Genomic DNA, 20096 nt, shown 5'->3' with positions numbered 1-20096 from the left:
GGATTTTGTCAAGGACTGGGAGACGAGAGGAACACCCCTCTGACCCCAGTGGTCCATTACAGAGAGGAATGCAAAAACAATCTACTTTGTTTATGTTACAATGTGTGAGAACTCCAATACAAGAATGTAGAACAATCAGAAGGCTGAAAATCAGGGCAGCACCTATGAAAATACTCGATGTGGCATTTAGTGCCATAGTCTAGTTGACAAGGTGGAATTTGGTCACAGGTTGGACTTGATGATCTCAAAGGTCTTTTCCAAAGTAATTGGTTCTGTGATTCCATGATTCTGGGGTTCTTTTTTGTATGTGATGCTTGTTTGAGTTTTCTGTCCTGTTGCAAGTTAAGGTGCTCCTTATCTTCACTGTCTGTTGGAGGAAGTTGTAAAGAAAAATATTTTTCAGTGTTTTGAATAATGAAAGCTATTAGTATGCTTTTCTAAGAGAAATGTGTTGATGGGCAGATTCCATGAATTAAGATCCTATTCTGTGAACCCAGACCTCCATCCATGAAGCTTTCTCCATCCATGAAGCCTTCTTCATCCATGAAGGGCAAAGATGAATGATGGCTTCATTACTCTTCCATTAGTCTTGCATTACCTGAAATACGTCTGTCTCAGGGAAATGAAATACCTCTGCATGGTGGTTTTCAAAACTTAATACAAATGTTATTCTAGATTAAATTAAGTGATTGAAAATGTTGCTTATAGTTCTTTCCTAATGTTTAATATTTATGATCTCTGAGGTTGATAGAAAGAAACCTTTGCTTTGAGTTTAACTAAAAAGGTGGAGACATTTCTTAAAATTCCTTTTAATCAAGCAGAAGGTAGTTCACCTGCATTTTATGAAGTTGTTGCATGACAAATGCAATTGGCCTGTGTGCCTACATATGGGATGGGATATTTTTTTTGTGGCATAAACCATCCTGCTTAGAAAAGGATGACATATGCACATGTATTTGAACGTGTGGTTCCTCTTCCTAATTTTCCTGGGTTTAGAATACTAATTCTTTTTCTTTCAAAATATTTCAATATGCATGATTGAAATGCTGCACATGACCTAAAGGCATCCAATAGAGATCATCATGCTGATGCAAAAGGAAATACAGTAAGAAAGATAAATCTTAAGTTGTCATTTTGCATGCAAGCTATCTTATCCTAAATTGTTTTTAGTCAATTTGGCAATTATGTATTGCTGTATTGTGGTTTCTCTGCATATTTAAATCAAATACTTATACTTACAGATACTTACAAGCAATGCTTGTATTCTTCTGGTGTTTCTATAGGGTTGTTTTATGCAAATGTAAGTTATTAGTGTATGTGTAGATTTGGAGCTGAGAATCACATAACAGCTTTGAAAGCAATGTGGAAATGCAATAATCATACATCCTTGATAGCTTTAACGGCCTTCATTATTAGTCCACCTATACAGAGTATTATAATGCTATTATTTTATACTATTACTTTAAATAATATAGTGGTTTAGACAGAATTTCAGAAGTATTTCCATTCATTGCTGAGACACATTCCATCTACTTGGAGACCAAGATAAACACAGTGGGTTTTGTTTTCTTATAACTCTGTCTTATTTTAAGAATGTCTATGGCTACCAGCATGATCAGTGAAACTTTCCTTTCAGCAGCTGCTACAAAAACATGATAGTTTGAAAAAACAACTGTTTTGAAGAAACTTTCACATAGAGGTACAATGGTTGTATTTATTTAATTGCTCTTGGCAATAGCTTCAGTAGATTTAAGTTGAAGTTCATCCATAAAATTAACTGACTTTCTCAATCCACTTGAACCTTGATCTGTTTTGGTGTAATGTTCTGGAGCTGATGAAGAAGCTTTACAATTGGGTCTGTAACCCCAAATGAGATTACACCACCTTCTTCCGATTCAGAATTTCCTGCTGTTGCAATATATGTTGTTCCACAGAAATGAGGAGTAATTTCCTCTCAGACACTGTTGAGATTGCTCCCAGGGAACAGTGTTAGTGGTGTATTCTTTCACTGCTAAAGACAAAGCATCCTATTCTAAACTTGGTTCTCTCTCAATGAGTTTACAAACTTGTTCTAAATAATTCACTTCATCTTGAGGCTCTGTTTCCCAGGAGACAAAATAGTTATTTTCTCAAAATCAATTTTTGCTTTGAGAACAAAGAAACCACATGGTGATTTTGAAGCTGTGGAATAGACATCCTTTATACCACAACAATTGGGTTTTCACTCAGAGCCTTTTCTGTTCTTTTTAAAAAATTATTATTATTTGTGGATTCCTTATTGAGTGGACTGTATTGAGTCTGCATCAACTGACTGCAAAGTGTGGTGGTATTTCAGCTCTCTCCTGCATAGGCAGGTTGCAGTGGGGCTGCACGTTGAGGAATGAACACAGACCAGAATTCATTCATGCATTGCCCTCACCACCAGCAAGTGTGAAAGAAGAAAGCAAAAAGAGCAACCACAGTGAGCAGTTATCTTCTCTGCTCTCATTTCAGAAACATTTCTACCTCCAAAGCTGGCATTGCTTTTCTCAGATGATCTGGTTTTGAGCTGTGTTGCTATTAAGTACTTCTACTGCAGGGCAATGTCCCTGGAAAACATGCTGTGTGCAATCTTTTGTGTAAGCCCTTCGAGGATCATGACATTAAATCACAAAATCACAGGAATACCCCTGAGAAATTCTGAGGCTTTTACAGAGGGGTGGTCCATCCAAGTTTGAGCACTTTTGAAGTAGGGGAGGTTTTGGAATAAAGATTGCAGCATGTCTATTTTCTACCAAGAAAATGAGTCTGTGCTGGAGAGCAAACACATGTTAAGGCTGAATAACCAGAAAAGAGTTGAGACATGAGAAGGAAGCTGCTCTTCAGATTTTGATCACCAGCTTTTTCTGCTTCTAAGGCATGGCTGTTCTCTTTTTTGTAACACACACATTTATAAAGATATCACCATCTATTTTCTAAATTTAAAGGGGTTTGGTGTATACCGGTTGTACCCATGGCAGTTCAATGGGTATGATTAATACTTTCTCATGGCCTTTGTTTAATACTATGGGTATTTCAGTTATGTTACCTGAGTTTGTGATTGGTTAGATGAAAAAACACTGTTGCATGATGAGTACTTGATACTTTTTATCTTGCCATGATAGTACATTAATTTTAATAACCAGTGAAAACAGATTTGTCTGACATAAAGAAAAAAATAGAGATCTTCATGTTTGGGCTCCAAGTTACTTCCTTGCAATGTTCACTGCATGCTTTACAGCTTAGACTCTTGCCCTCCAGGAGTTACAACAGGAAAAAATGCATTATGTTCTCATTTTCAGCGCTAGACTAGTTGTCTGGTGATGAATGGTAGATGAGATAATATGCCAGGAGATCCTCATCCCTTCGGGAGAAGAAGGTGGCAGAAAGAGTGAATATTTTTTACATTTTTCTGAAACTTGTTTGACATCTGCTAACCAGAGAGTGGGAGGCATCTCTTTGTTTATGGCCAGTTCTGAGCAGAACACTGGTGGATGCTCCAGGGTCTCCTTCAGTTTTTCCTTAGTGCTGTGTTGTCAGAGGTTGAATGCATCCTGCTTTTGGTTTTGTGCTGTTGCCCCATTTTACCACACTGCCTGCTTGGCTCAGAGATTTTGTCCCTCCTTGACCTTTCCATTGTAATCATAGTTCCCTCAGCCTTTCAGCTCAAGGCCCAGTTGGGGAACTGTCACACTTATGGTATTTGTCTGATGATGCTTGTCAACATTTGGAGGGTTCAGATCTAAAAGTGAATGTTTCTGGAGATGCCCATACTACTTTTCTCTACTCTAGTCACTAAACCTTCTTTGAAGAAAACCCATCGGGGACTTGCTACCATGTTTTAAAATATCCTTATTACTAGTGGAACGATAAAATATCTTGTCATTGTTGTAGCACATAGGGGATCCGGTAATAAATTAGAGGTCCTCTGTGACTAGTACCATAGATATATATAATAAAACAAAAACCTCTGGGAATGCTTCAGTCTAAGTTCATATTTCTTCCTTATGCACCCAAAAATAGGATTAATCAAATTTCATGCCTAAGGGCTTAAACAGATGGAATATGAAAGAAAATTTCACCAGTCAGCAGTGTGGTAGTCCTGCATCTCGGGAAAGTATGCACTTTAGTAATGTATGAGATAAAACCTTTCATTTAAACATTTCTCACAGATTATCTAGTTTCACTTAGGCAGTGGCTTAAAGTAGTAGAATCCCAGATTAATATTTAGCATCTAGAGAACAATGTTTAATCTTTTTCCTTCCTCCCATTCTAAACTAAAATGCCAACTTTGTGACAAAATCATTAAAATGTTTAAATGCTAAACAGAATTTTCTGATTCAGTGTTTTTATGTAGATATGTTTTCCCATACCTGCTTTTCCAGGTTGTATTGGTCAGTGGACATCTGGACAGCTGGGACGTTGGGCAGGGAGCTATGGATGATGGTGGTGGAGCATTTATATCGTGGGAAGCATTATCACTCATTAAGGATCTGGGTAAATCTTTAATTTTAAAATATTTTTAATGCATTACATTTCCAGGTTATTTTGTATGATGTCTAAACTGGATTTTCTATTTTATCCGTGTCTCATTTTGTCACTATACCCCTCAAAACTAGTTCAAAACAGATTTTTTAGATTGTTGAATTGATATCCAAGGTTGCTTTTCCCCCTTCATCAGATGGAATCTATTTTTCCTCCTTATTCCCTTTTTCCACAAATGTAACCTGTGGTTAAGAGGAATGCCCAAAGTATTCATTAGAAACTAAAATAAGCTGCTGCTCCTGTTCTTAGCCCAGGCAGCCTTTAAACAATAAACTAGCTTCCCCTGCTTCTGAGTGGAAAGATTTGTGCACTTCAACAATCTCAGTCATTCTTGAAGAGCTCTTTGTAGACAAGCTCTGTTATGTGATTAGCTGCTTGCATACTGCGTCGTGATCATCAGACATCCCTGTGAGTTCCTATTCCTTTATTTTGCTTTGTTTGAACCTCTAATCTCTCCATTTCCCAGCCTTGGAATGATTTGATTATCAATCTGTAACTGAAACAAAGTGCATCTGTTTAAATTTTTGGTCTTTTAAAAGCAAACTAAATAGGATTCTTCTACAAAGAATCCAAGTGTACTCCTTCTTTTAGTGTTTTTTGATCTTTTTTTTTTTTAATGATGCTTGGAAAATTGCCTGTGTTTCCTCCTCCTTCAAGGAAAAGAAAGTTATTCTGCTGTGTTTGGTACTCCATTCCGTTCAGAATAAACTGTTGTGTGTTTCTTATGGGCAGATTCATGGTGGCATTTTATAATTTTTATTCACTAGGTTTCCCTTCGTGCATGACTGAAATGCATCATTTTCTTGTTTAAATATTTGATTTTCTCTGGTAGAGAAACCCTGTGTGTTTGCTGGGCAACCTGTGGTGAAATGCTGTGCCCTCAGCTCGGAAATGTTGGAGCCTTTGCTGATGCCCTCTCTTTTGGGCTGCTGTTGTGTTCTGCTCTTCTTGTTATAAAAGTCTTCTGCAAGAGCTCAAGGCTGGGAGAGGACTTCTGGGTCTTCATAGCTGTAGATAACCAAAGAGCATACATCTTTCACAAACTGGCCTCCATAGTAGATTGGTTAATGCAGATTTTATATGTTACACATTTAAATTCTGACCAAAAAAAAGGCAAAATAAAAATGTGACGATTGTGTGAGAAACAAATTAATGACTTTTCTTTAAAATCAATACCATAGGTTGTATTTGGATGAGCACTGTGTTTTGAACTGTGGAGACTTTGTTTGATATCCTTTTGGACCCTGATAAATTCAGTCTCACACTAGTTCACCAAATACATTTGAAATAAAGATAAGCCAACTCAGTTGGCTCCATGCATGTAAAGAATTTTTTCACTGTGTCCAGGGAGTCTTAAAGCCATGGTGCAATTGTGTAGCCATAAAAACTGTCTGCATTTACCAGAGTATAACTGATCTTACAGCTGTGGTGATATGATCCTCAAGCTGAAATGAACATTCTGAAATACAATTTCTAGACTATAAATTCATATTGTGTAGTGAGAAAACACCAGTACTTCTCCCATGGTCCTTTGTGTTAATGAAAGCAAAATACTATTACACTATTAAAGCAGGTTTTAATAGCATTTCATCATGATATCACTGTGACCCTTGGACATGGCTTATAGAAAAAGACACAAGTTGTGTCTGTTAATTTGGATTGTGAAAATTTCATGTAATGCTTGAAAAATATTATTGTTTAAATGCAATTCCATACTTTCAACTTAGCCTCCTCCCAAAACTATTTAATACCTATTGGCTTAGGACCAAATACATGAAATTAATTGAAAAATGATAAAAGTCATGGTTTAAGATGATAAGATTTTTTTTAAGCAATACAGTTTATTTTCTTGCTTCGAGTAAGATTTTTAATAGTTCTTGCTTTTATTTCTAAGTAAATCAGTTACCTAATGTATTGGCCTTTATACTTCCTCATGTTTCCTGAAGCTTCAGTGTTAGCTTTTAGAGTTTTTTTAATTGAGGTGGCAATTTCTGTGCCATATTGATATATTTTTTTTTCTTTTTGTTTTGTTTTGCTTTTGGGTTTTTTAGCTTTTCAGACACCATAATAGTTACATGCTTCCAACAAGGACATGTACCAGTCCAGCACAGTCTGAAGTCATTTTACATAGTCTTCAAAACTTCAAACATTTGATAGCATTGTTTTTTCCATTTCCATTTTAACTTCACATGAATGTTGTTTCTTTTTGAGGGAAAGGCAACTACATAAAAGTCAGACTGAACTGAAACTGTTTGGCATTGTATTAGCAGAGAGTGGAATAAAAGTATTTTTTTGATATAAAATCCCATGCATGCATTTTAGAAGAGCAGTACCTTAAAAGCATATGGCAAATTGTGGTCTGCTGAACACTGAAGCTTTAACCATTCTATTAGCTCTGGAAAGTAGAAGAGCTAACAAGTGGAAAGTCTGTCTGAATACTTTGCTTCTAATAGCTGTAATATCTCTCTGCTCATCTTCCACAGTGGGATGATGAGAAGGGGATACCTGCTGGTTGTGCCATTCCCTCTCATCCTTCTGCAGGGAGGAAGCACAGGCAGCAAATTCAGAGCAAATGTCAACTGCTAGATGGTTACATTTCAACAAGGTGAATCTTTCTAGGTTTTCTGTGCAGCTGCAATTTCACTCTCAAAACATCCCCTTCAGCAACATGTAGTTAAACATCAGTACAAGCTTGTGCACCTGCTGGTGCCCATGCTGACTGTAGACATCTCCTGACCAGAGTAAAAAGAAGCATTTTCCTTAGTGCATCCAGATCAAGTACTCTGTTTCAACTAAACTCTCGTGGCTGCTTGTTTTGCTGGTAGCTAATCTCAGAAAAAATTCAGTAACTAATGGCCATACTGACTGTTGGTGTTCAAAAGGGTCTTTTCTCGCCATTAATAATGAAGTTTATTGAAGCACAAAGGAAAGAAAAACATGAATTAAATTATTGAAACTTGCATAATGCACTGATAGCCAAGACTTATGGCAAGCTGCTTCACGGCTGCTGATGGCTTAAAAAAGAAAGAACTGGAAATGTTTCCACAGAAGTTGTTTATGTGAAGAAACATGAACATTTCAGCTTGTTATTAGTCCTTATTCCTTTTACTGGGAATAAAGATGTTTTTAGAGTTTCTGAGGCAGTTTGCGAACTGGTCTGAACTGGTAAACTCCCTTTTCTTCAGGGAATCCAAGGCTGTTGTGATTAGATGAGGATTTCTGATATTTGAGAAATTACCCTTCTACACTTGCAGGCAGTGTCCATGGCAGTAAACGTGTGCCATGTGCAGTTTGTCTTCTGCAATGTCTGGCAACTGCTGTCCTCCCCAGCCCTCTGCAGGTTTTAATCTTTTGATCTATTTTAACTAATCTTGATGGAGGCATGAAAATATTTAGAATAGGAAGGTCTGATATACTTTTCAAATGGGTGACTGAGGAGAGTTGGGCAAGCGCATTTGAGTCCCACTTGAGGAGAGACAGGACGAAGACACTTTTTTTCTTTCCTTAAAGATGGCAAACACCTGGTTACCAGAACATGTGTAACATTGTGGAAATCAGCAGTCTCTTTCCTTTTAATCTGTCTGCAAACTCTTTGTGATAGATTGAAAATATCTCCATAGCAGTATTGAGAGTGTTCTTTGGGGTAATTAAGAGATGATGGGAAGACACTGGAGGTGTTTTAGAGAGAAAAGGCTAACAGGTTCACGTCTTAGCGCTGAGGGAATCCACAGGGTGTTGCATGACCTGTAATGTGGTGTGATGGGGGCCTTTGGAAGCCGTAGGAGACAGCACTCAAGCAAATTGTGGTTTTCTAGTTTTACAGAACAGCAGCTGTGTTGCTAATTACAGCCTAGAAATCTCAAACCCAGATTGTTTTCAGGTTGCATTTATAATTTTGTTAGTTTATGTGCAAAAAAAGAGCATCTCTGGAGCTGGTCAATGTCATTGGCCTCAGTATTTTCATGTTGGTCTGGTCAGTGCTCTGGTGTCATTTGAAACACAGTTTCTCATGTCCCCTCTCTCACACAAGATTTACAAAAGAAGGTGCTTTTCCAGGTGAGATGAAAGACTAGTTAAGCAGCTACACATATATCACCATAAGAGCCCACAAAATTTATTTTGCTGCCATATTTTGTCTTTGGTCGGACAGTTTGCAGGACTTGATCCTGCTGTGGATGTTGGTTGTCAGTTTCTGTGAAGGAGATACTTGTGCTCCTTTCCCTACCTTTCAAGCCTGCAGCTCTTCTTGCTCAGGACTCATACTTGTGTACAGGCTATTTGAGCAAGAAGCAGCTAGTGTGTTCCAATGGTTTCAGAGCTTTAGCCAGTGCTGCCTCTTTGCTCCTAATCCAGCTGCGCTCCCACATTGCTTGGCTGAGGGGCATTTCCCAGCCGAGGCCACAGGTGTTCTGCCCTCCTCCAGTCCTGCCAAAGCCTCCTCACACTCTAGCGCTGGAAATGTGGGCCCTTCATCCCTAAAGGGGGCTTGAAGGAACTGAATAATAACAATAATAGAGAAAGGTCATTAGGAAGTGGTTGCATGGCAGTGTCAGGTTTCCAAACATAGTATTTTAAGTCTCCTAACAGCAGTAGGGAGCCTACTGGAGTTAGAAATCCAGTTGATTTTGATGGATGAATTTCAGTGCTTTCTTCTGAAAAACTTCAAAAATGATAACTGTTATGTCTCTTTTTAATTAAAACATGTGGAATCAATTTTTTCTTGTTGGGAAGAGAAACTGATGGGGTATGTTACTTGACACTATAGTCTAGTTTCTTTTCAGGGTCCCATCTCTGCTAGCATAGGAGGAATCAAACAGTCAGCAGTTTCTTTGTTCACATCCCACGTTTCTTTCAGCAACATTTACCCACAAGCTCTCTTTCCTTGTTCAAGAAATGTGCTTTCTAGCTTTTCTTGGCTGTGTTTGGGTCTCTCTTGCTGCATTGCTAGCCAACTCTTGATGCCCTGCCAAGCCCAGAGGTATATACCTATCCATGAGCTCCTGCTCAGTCTGGGGACATCTTCAGAAGTCAATGGCTGAGCTGTGAATTTGTTAAATGACAAACTTTTCCTCTTTCTCGTCAATTGCTTGAACTGCAGCCAGAGAATGCTATCTGAACCCCTGCTTCTGCTGAAGTAGTTGGTGCAGACTCCAGGAAAGGCTACACTCCAAAGACCACTGCAGTGGTGGGTTGTGATACAGAGGGAACAGTTTTCCCTGCTTGTGCTGTTGTGTTGTGCATTGAGCCCACGTTCAGTCATGTCTGCATGCTGCCTTAGACCAGGAAGGCTCCTGCTTGGACTGTGCCTCAAAGTTCTTCTGAGAGTCCTATTCTTCCATGTTAGAAAACATTTGCTGTGGGAAGCTGCCAGAGTCAGTGAAATACCAGCAGTCCAGTGGATGAAGAGGAAACATTTTCCTTTCACACCCAGGGTAGGATGGTGATGCCATTGCTGCTAGAGTACCTTGATGAAGGAAGAATGACTGTTGACAAAATCTAATCCCAGTCATCACACCTTACACATAGCCTTCCTGCATTCCTAGACGATGATGAAACATGAAAAAGGGAGAAATGCATGGTGATAGATGATATGTGCTGTTTCCCGTCTTTGTCTATTTGCCAGCATTAAGCTGAACTGGGGTTTCATAAGTCATCTTTCCTATAGATGTAGACATGGATCTGGCACAACCAAATTATTGTTTCATAGAAAAAAGACACAGAAAACTACAGAAATGTTTTCAAAATAATGCATGTAAGAATTTTAAGGTACTAACATAGAGTTGTTATTATTACTCATAAGGTGTTGATTATACAGTTTTCCCCCCTTAAACTTATTTAAAATTGAAATTTTAACTTTCATCTGAATTATACCCATGACTAATGCAACTGAAAAACCATTAGACAGATTTTTATGCAGTTCACTGTAGCCTTTGTATGAAGTTACATTTCTCCAGTCCAAATTCACGGGCTAATATATGAGGACTAAAGATATGTTTTATTAAAAACATGATCACCAGAGTAATTCCTTTTCTGCTAGTTTAATTGAAGTCATATAAATGCAATTTTAACATGCTTGCAAAATATTTTATTAAAAATTTTTCTGAATTGCTTGTGGTGGTGTAGTTGTTTGCTGTCTAGGAGATATGTTGTGAAACATAATTAAATGACTACTTTTGCAGTTTCTGGTTTTCTTATTTAATCAAATATCCCTAATATTAACTTCTCATTCTTATATTCTTTTCACTTTCCCAAAGCTGAGGATTTTATTCTGACCTTCGAGTTTTCAATAATATTAAATCCACTTGGTATGAAATATCTGCATATGCTGTTACACTACAAATGCATTTATTCCTTCGTTTTAACATTTGGTTGAATGCATATTTAGCAAGTACTTAAATCTTCAATTTTCATACTGTGTTGACAAGCAGAGGGGTGACTGCAAACATAAAAGGTTGCTAATCTGGTGGTAAATTTAGATATACAGCCCTCCAAAGCAATTTTGCTCTCTGTCTTGTGGACTGTTGCTTCTCTGCAAGCTTTAATTTACCAAGAAAATTCAAGAAAAAAATCTGAGCTTTGATTGTCTATAAAAATTTTTAAAACCAGACAATGCTAGCTGTTGTCTGTTATTGTTTTTTTTTTTTTCAAATCTCTAACATGGTTGACATGGTGAAGTGCTGAAATCCTTCACAAATGAAGTAAGGGGCACCTTGTCCTTACTATCTTTTATTTTTTAAGGTATAAATTTTCAGTATGGAGACAGAAGTGTGCCTGCTTCATTTTCTGACTCATCAGCTTTCAGAATAGCCTAACAGTTTTGTTTTTCTAATCCGAAGAGTGGGGCAGCAGAGGCAGAATACAGACCCACGTCTCATTAAGATTGAACCCTATCTGATATTTGTAACCTCAGAGTCTGTGGGCCTGGGCCCCGCACTGCCTTTTCTGCTCCACAATTTCATGAGATCACAAATACCCTTAAGGAAGAATGTGTTCCTGAAGAGGGTTAAGGTGTGTTTTAAAGGGGAACAGTGTCTTATTCCTTTTACGGGACTTGGAGAACACGTTGACAGGACCAGAGCAAAGCATGGGGTGAAGGAGTTCTCTCTTTACTCTGAGCTTTGCTTTTTTACACAGGCAAGTTTGTGTTCACTTTTCTTCTCCTTCTTTTTTTTTTTTCCTCTTTTGTTTGGTACACATGACTTGTAATGGCTTCATGACACTACACGAACCAGTTCATTGTTTCAAACCCCATGTGCAGAAAAGCACATTTGGCAGTACTTCTCATCTGAAGTGCCCCTGAGCTGTGCTGCCAGGTGGCAGGAAGGTGTCCGCAGAGAAACCTTCCCACTGGCACTGTTGCTGCCTGAATTGCAGCTCATAAGCACCAGGCTCTGGGCTTGGCTTCCCTCTTCTCTCTCTCACCTCCCCAGTCAAAAGGCTTAATCCATGTTATTTTTAGTTACTCGACTTGCAAATCATTCACAGATTTCCTCTCCAGTCTTGTATACCCAGCTCCTTCCTTCACATTTCCTCTTGGATATTGCATTGCTTTTTAAAAATAAATCTATCTTAAACCTCTCACATTTCCCTTCTCCACTCGTCTGTAAATCTGCCCTTCTGTCATGAGATCATCAGCCCCCTTAAAACCAGGAAAAGAAAATTGCTTGTGTAATCTCAGTGTCTTGCTGCACTGCTGTCAAGGCTGCTGGTGCTCTGCAAATCCAGTCCTTCACTAGACTGGCTCACCTTGGGCACTGCTGTGCCCCTGTGCCCTCTTTGAAGGGCTTGTCCAAACAGCTGCTCACAGTCTGTGCCGGTGGCAGAGTCATGTCCTATAAACCCCCAAAACATGTTTCTGAGCGAGCTGAGAGCCCCAGGCAAGACTGAGCTGAAGCACCCAGCTTGGCTCATCACTTCATTTGGATTTCCCCCTCCCCAGCCCCAGACCTGACCATTTTCTGTCTTCTTCCTGCAGTGCTTCATCTCTTCTGCTCCAGACTTCATCTCTCTTTGCTCCAGACTTTCAACACTCAGAGTTTTACTTGCTTCCCAGTGCTATTTTTTGCAGTGCTTTGTCCTCAGTGCCACAAAAAGAAGTTATCAACAGGCAAAAATCAAGGAGATTGCACTGCATTAGACTGATTTAAGAAGAAAAGATAGTTTCTGAAGCCAAAAGCTCTTTCCCATGTCTAATTTGAGCTTCACCAGTGAATTAGAAATATGTTATAATCAAGGTTTAAGTAGTACTAAAAGGTTTTTTCAGCTGTTCTTTGCCTTATTTTCGGAAGCTTTTAACTTTGAAGGTTTTCAGTTTGAAGCTCTACGAAGAAGGACTTGAGGGTGAGAGGGTGGACATGACCCGGCAATGTGCACTTGTAGCCCCAGAAGCTAAATATGTCCTGAGCTGCATCCAAAACAACGTGGCCAGCAGGGTGAGGGAGGGGATTCTGCTTCTCTGGTCTCCCGTTGTGAGACCCCACCTGTGCTGCATCCAGCTCTGAGGACCCCAGCATAAGGAAGGATGTGTACCTGCTGGGCTGAGTGCAGAGGAGGGCCATGAAGATGATTACAAGGATAGAGCACCTCTCCTGTGAGGAGAGGCTGAGGGAACTGCAGTTGTTCAGCCTGGAGTAGAGAAGGCTTAGGGATGACCTGATTGTGGCCTTCCAGTACCTGAGGGAAGCCTACAAGAAAGATGAGGAGAGTCTGTTTAGAAGAGCATGTAATGACAGAACAAGGGGAAATGGCGTCATACTTGAAGAGAATAGGTTTAGATTAGATACTTGGAAGGAATACAAATTCCTTGGATGAGGTGGTGAAGGTGGTGAGGCACTGCACAGGTTGCACAGATCAGCTGCAAATGGCCCATCTCCGCAGGTGTTGAAGGCCAGGCTGGATGGAGCTCTGAGCAACCTGACCTAGTGAAATGTCCCCACCCACAGCAGGAACATTGGAACTAGATCTCTATGGTTCTTTCCATCCCAAACTATTCTATGATTCTACTATTTTCTCTGTGAAATCATTATTTGTCACTGAATTTAAAAAAAAAACAATTTATTCTTAAATAAATGAGTACACAGGCACTTTTCTGCACAAGTAGTGAGACCAATTGTCTAAACCATAGAGGGCTGTTTCTAACGAGTAAAACCCAAAGTCCTTCTGGTTTAGAATGGAGATTTCTTCTAGGTCTTCAGATGAAAAGTCTGGACATCTTCAATTAACTGTGTTATTATTATCATTCTATTGATTACAGTTTATTTCTGTATGTATATTCTTTGAAATTGGGCAGGGAAACAAATTGCTAGCAGTGAGAGCTTTCTCTCTTCCTTGCCCATACCACAGAATACTAAATTAGGTATTGGCAGATTGTACCATTGTTTTTGATAATGAGTTCTTATCTTCTTTACCAAAATGTGGAGTACTGGTTTTATTTTTATTTTATGCTGTGGCAGAAGTTTTGGAAATTCCAGGTATTTTGTATGAAATGCATGCATGATAGAAATATCCCAGCTAATGGCACACAGTAAATTCCCTATGTCTAATCACCTCCAAACTTGAAAAAGTTAGGGAGTGTAATAAGAATTTAAAGAATTTCAGCAACATAATTATGTATCTTGATACTTTTTTGTATAAATACTTACAAATATTTTTGTGTAAATACCTTTTAAAGGAACTCCAAGCCACAGGCTAACAATGCAGTAAAGGTCATAGTTTATGTATGTTCAGTGCAACAGAGGACAACACTTGAGGACGATATATACATATATACCTCTCCCTGTTAGCTTCTAAAGCAAATACATTAGTGACTTAGAGAGTATTAGAAGTAAGAGAACACAGAGAAACATAGTTTGGGTTGAAAAATGTCATTAAAGGTCACTTTGTCCAACCCCCCTGTAATGAGCAGGAACTGCTTCAATTTGATCAGGTTGCTCAGAGCCCTGTCGCATTTGACCTTGAATTTCTCCAAGGATGGGGCATCCACAATCTCTCTGGGCAATGTCCCTCACTGTAAAAAGCATCTTCCTTAAATCTGATCTGTTTAGTTTAAAACCATTGCTCCTTGTCCTTATTGCCACAGGCCCTGCTAAAACATCCGTCCCCATTTCTTGTTGATTCTTTTCAGTTACTGGAAGGCTCCTCTAAGGTCTCCCTGGAGCCTTCTCTTGTCTCAGCCTTTCCTCATAGGAGAGAAGTTCCATCCATCTGATCAGCTTTGTGACCCTCCCATGGACCTGCTCAAACATGTCCATGTTCTGTGCTGAGGACATCAGAGCTGGATGCACTACTCCAGGTGGGGTCTCACCAGAGGAAGTAGAGTGGCAGAATCACCTCCCTCAATTGAAAGTGCAATTTATTCTACTTTATGCACAGATCAAGACTTTTCTAGACCAGTTATGCAGGGTCTTAGGAATGCATTACTTCCTTGCTTTGCTTTGCTTACGTGTACAGCTTTTGCTTTCCCTATTAAATTCTCTTTATCTAACACGCGGGTTTTTTAGCTTTTATCCTCCTGATTTTCTCCCTTTTCCTATTGGTGGGTCAGTGAGCAAGCAGCTGTGAGGGGCTTGGCTGCCAGCTGAGGTTAAACCTTGACACCTGTTAATCTACTCACCTCCATTTGCAGTCAGTTTGCTTGTATGCCTCATACAAGCTCATATTTGATTTACTTGTGTGTGATCCCAGTGCCTTGACTTGCAGGGAAGCTATCTGTTTTTATGAAGGTGGAATGCTTTTTATGTTCTTGTAAGCTGGTCAGTCTTAAAATGAAGAGGCCTGTTAGCCATCTACACACTGTATTCTTAGAAAGTACTTTATCTCTGTGATCTTCCCCATCAGTAAGGATTTATGTTTATAAAGTAGGAAAATAGTTACTGAAGGAAATTTTGTGTTTATAGTACTGATCTCTATTTTGATTTTAAAAAGATGATTCAAATTCTCCTTCCTGACTTGTAAGCTGTATTGAGAGTGAAGTGGGTTTATTTTTTTGCTTTACATGTGACAGGCCATTATGATTTACCTCTGCACGTACCAAACAATACATTTCAGTTTTGCTGTGTGGGATTATCTCAATTCTATCAAGCATGAGCAAGACACATAGGACAAAAAATTCAGGTCTTGCTTCTGTTATCTAGGAGAGTGAGCAATCTATGATGATTGAAAAGAAACAGAAAATAGAGTCGGTAAGACCTGCACATTGGTATGACTGAAGTGTTTGTGCTACCCAAGGAGCAGGAAAGGATGGCAGCCACTCCAGCACAGAGGGAGTGTAATAGAGCAGGTGTCCTGCTGTGCTTGCTACAGATGTATCCTTAGTCTTAGATCGACCATATCGATGTTTTTATTTCATTCTTTAACTTGTGAGTCCACATGCCCATAGTATCTTTTATGCTTGAGATAAACCGTAAGAATATAGAGGCTGATTCCCAAAATGCACCTTTGTGATAAACTATGATTTTATTTCAGCTAAGGGCAAGATAGAAGGGAGAAAAAAAAAAAGATAATGCATTTTTCAAAAACATTGGAGATTTGGAAATTCATCTGTAGGTTTTTTCTTCTGATAGCCTCTTTAGTTTTAATACTATGTAATAAGTCATTTATTTAGATAGCAAGGAAAGAGGCACAATTTTATTTGTGTAACAGTTTTCCTTCATTTTAAAATTGCCTACTCACCCCTCTGTATGTTGCAGCCATCATAAAACATAGTTTTCTCGCCTAATTGCTATTTTATCATGTTTTTTCAATACATTTTTGGGCAGCAGTCTGAAAGACTTCTGATTTTGTGAACATGATACCTTGCTTAGGAACCAGCAATTTTAAAGAAGCAAACCAAAATAGTTAAAATTCCTTTTTAAAACTTATGTAACTTGAATACAGTACTGCATTTTTGAGAATATTCTTAGCAATTTTACTTCTGAATTCTGGATTTTTTTGCCATTCTTTGGTCAGATTAGCTCTGTTTTTAATTACAGGTAGATAAATACTTATCGCTTTCAGATTAAGATAATGGGAAAATTAAATTTTCCTCTATAGACTTTGTTTGTATTTGAAAAAACTGCCTCCATAGCTTATATATTTTTATTTTTTAAAGTTGCCCATTTAATTTCAGTAGAACACACAAATGAATTTGCTGACAGGAATGCATGAGATGGGAAGAGCTGATATACCACATCCTGGACTGGAAAGACCAAAGCTCAGCAGGGCTTTTTTATTTCCCCAGCTTCAATGGACAGATGCAATGATGGGTGGGGAGGGGGCCATAAGAATCTCAGACTCTTTCCCACACATGAGCTGAGATCATCTCAAGCTCCTGGAGAACAGGAGCTGAGGTTACAGCCCATCTAAGCCAACCATGAGAACCCCCTGATCACTGGCCAAGTCCCCCTTAGGGCAGCAGTGGCGGACCAAAGCAGCTTGATTTTTGCCTGGGAGGAGCCAGAAGATACTGCTTCCCTATCTTAAGCATTTCCTACCAAAGCTATTCTCACAGGCTTGGTGTGGTGGGCTTCACTTTGCATTTTGTGATATGACAAATAAACCTCCTTTTTCAACTTCACTGCCGCTGGAACCATACTACAGCACTGGCCTCTATGTTTTATACCAGCACTTTTTCTTGTTTACAGCCACCTCTTCTAACCAAGCTGCTGACACATTTGCAGTTATTTTGGGCTTAAATCATTCCGACTTCAAACCAATAACTATTTTATTATCTCAATTTTACCTTATAAGTAATCTGACTAATTTGAAAAGCAAAGGAGGCTAACCCTTTACTGCTGTGATTTAGGAGAGTAGGGAATCCACTGGGAGGTGTACAGGTCTTTAAAGTAATGAAGTTTGACAACCTTTCTGTTTACAGTCAACAGATCAACATTCAGAAAATACACCTTAAACTTGTTTGCACTTCTTTATGAAATATTGGAAAATCCAAGCTCTTTAATTCAGATTTGGGGTATTCCTTCTGTATTCTGCCTTCAGTTCTGAGGATTGCTAGCATGTAGTTTCAAGAAGGTAATCTTCAGATCATATTCATTGTGTCAAAAGAAAAAAATTAATGAAGGTCAAGTCTATTGGCAGTCTTCATCCATTTCAGTTAGGAAATGAAATAAGTTTTGACAGTGATACTGATATTATTTCTCCTCAGCACAAAAGTGTGTGTGGTACTTTATGCTTTATCAATTGTGATAATCTCCTCATGTTTTTCTCTTTATTTTTTTCTCTAATATAATTAGCATTCCACTGCACAGAGAACAGTCTTTTTCTTTATCTGTTTCCTCTTCCATGCTCTCAAGTTTCTCTCAGTGTATTAATTTATGAATAGAAACAAGCAAATAAATAGAGGGAAGCAACTTCCATCTGATCAGTTCTGCCATGGCAAAAATGGTTTCAAAATTTATCTTGAGAACTTATCTTTCTGATTGAGCTACCATAGCAAAATAGAAAATGGCTTCATGTTTGCCTTGTTTCAGAAAGTCGTGCACACATTTAGCAGCTGACTCTTTCAGATTCCAAAGTACAGATTGCTGCTTTTCATTTCTCTGATAAAAAGCAAAATAATATTACATAGCCCCCTCAGTTCTTGAAATGGATAAACATTTCTCATAAAAATCCAGCAGCTCATTTTCAATTAATTGTAATAAATTAACCATGACAAAGCAACGGTAGTTTTCATGAAAATTTGATTTGGCTCTGCTACGAAGCGGATGTGTATTACTTATGGCAGACCACCACAATGACAGAAGCACATGTTTCAGAAATCTGTCAAGGTAATTACTTTCTGGTGTGTTTTGAGACACTTTCAGTATGTCCCCAAAAAGTGCTTCTCTTGTGCTACTACAACTAATAGCAGCACCTCAAGTCCCCTTCTTCCTCATGTGGACTCTCTCCCCACACCCCAGTCTTTCTCCCTAAACGGGAAAAAATATTCTAGACAGAAGAACCTACACTTGATATAGGTTGTGTTTGATAAGTGGAAATACAGGCTTTTCATCCATTGAAGGCTGGAGACCAATGCAAAAAATGCTTAAAATGTATCCATATTTAATATTAAAAACAATATTAAAAACTGTGTTTTAGGTCTCCATCCAAAAAGGACACTGCGCTTGGTGCTATGGACAGGAGAAGAGCAAGGAGGAGTAGGTGCCAAACAATACTATCAGTTGCACAAGGTAAATATGTCTTTTCACCATTTTCTTGACACCACTTTTCTTCCCAGTCTTATGACTTGACTACTGTTTTTGTCAAGATGTTCAGCTTAATATCTAACCAAAAGCAGTGATTCCAGGTCTGCCTGAAAGTATATTTTCTGGGTTTAATCATAAATGTAAACCTAATTTTACGTTTAACAGTAAGCGATGCAACCACACGTGTGCGTGTTCTGCTTGACCTAAGATACTCTGTCACAAAAGTGCTCTGAAACAGATATTTCATGATGATATCTGCCATAGCTTTCAAACATAGCTATCCTTCTGAGAATGAATGATGAATGGTTCACATATGTTTGCAATATAAATAGATTTTGTTTGCCTTATATATTTCTGCTTCATTGCATTTTCCCATAATACTTTACAATGTAAAACATAAAATAATGCAAAGAAAAATATTTGCTATCTTATCTTGATAGTGTGTAGTCTAAAATGTTCTTTGCCAATTGTTAGTTTTGTGGGATCTGGAACATCCTAAAAGGTTTATTTCTGGTGTTGCAAAGAACACACAAACTCAGTGACTTATGGCTATGAGGATAAAAATATAACATCTATCTCTCCTGCCAACAACTGCCATTTTAAAATACATCATGAGATAAAGGGCAGTTGCCAAAACTATTTTGGAGATAAGTCTTTGGAATATGTGTGTGTTTGGGTTTTTTTTTTCCACAGAAAAATTATGCTGTACCTGTATAACTGTTCTAAAGTAATCTTTTTTTTTTTTCCCTAATTAAGCAGTATAACTCTCAACGATGGTTAATACATCCAAGGCAGAGACAAGGATGTGCCTAGGAATTTACATGCTGTGCTCTACAACAGCATGAAAGCAGACTTACAAACAATTCTTAAGAGCATTTTTTAGCGCTAAGCAACCTATCAGAACAAATAAATGTTCTGATATTAACTTCGAATCAAATTCATTGTGATGAACCAAATTAGATCAACTTGCATCTGCTAGAGAGTTGTCAGAGATAGGTTTAGAGCAGTTAGAGTTTTCTGACTAATTGATGAACAATCAAATATTTCCCACTAACTGGTTTCATATTGCTAAGAAGTATATTTAACTACCTATATATAACGTTGTTCCTCCTTGTATTTCCAAATTATAGGGATAACTCACTTCTGTCATTTAGTTGGAAGTGGTACCCAAGATCGTGCTTTCTCAGCTTCAGGGAGGTGACAAGTTGCAGTTTAGTATATGTTAAGGACTCTGGATTTACCGCTGGTACTCTGATATTCAGCAGGATTAAACTGGAATAAAATATTCCAGAATAAGTAGCACATGAAAAAGATGCTTCTTACGTACAGAACTGCATTTTGGTGGAGCTGGAAGGA

At 38.4% G+C, this 20096-nt stretch overlaps 1 protein-coding gene across 2 annotated transcripts in view; it reads left to right on the top strand.

Annotated features, from left to right (window-relative positions):
* CPQ (carboxypeptidase Q) overlaps positions 1-20096 on the top strand; it is a 158831-nt gene that overhangs the window by 98026 nt on the left and 40709 nt on the right. For both annotated transcript variants that reach the window (XM_066178202.1, XM_066178211.1), the window contains exons 5-6: positions 4404-4515; positions 18634-18725. In XM_066178202.1, coding sequence (XP_066034299.1) covers positions 4404-4515; positions 18634-18725 — 204 coding nt within the window. The remainder of the gene's footprint in view (positions 1-4403; positions 4516-18633; positions 18726-20096) is intronic.

The sequence above is a fragment of the Chamaea fasciata genome, unplaced genomic scaffold (genome assembly GCF_029207755.1).
Source record: "Chamaea fasciata isolate MVZ Bird 193981 ecotype frontalis unplaced genomic scaffold, bChaFas1.0.hap1 SCAF_1, whole genome shotgun sequence".
In the NCBI taxonomy this organism is placed as follows: Eukaryota; Metazoa; Chordata; class Aves; order Passeriformes; family Sylviidae; genus Chamaea; species Chamaea fasciata.
The sequence above is the reverse complement of the archived record's forward strand: the minus strand, read 5'-3'. Positions and strand labels throughout refer to the sequence as shown.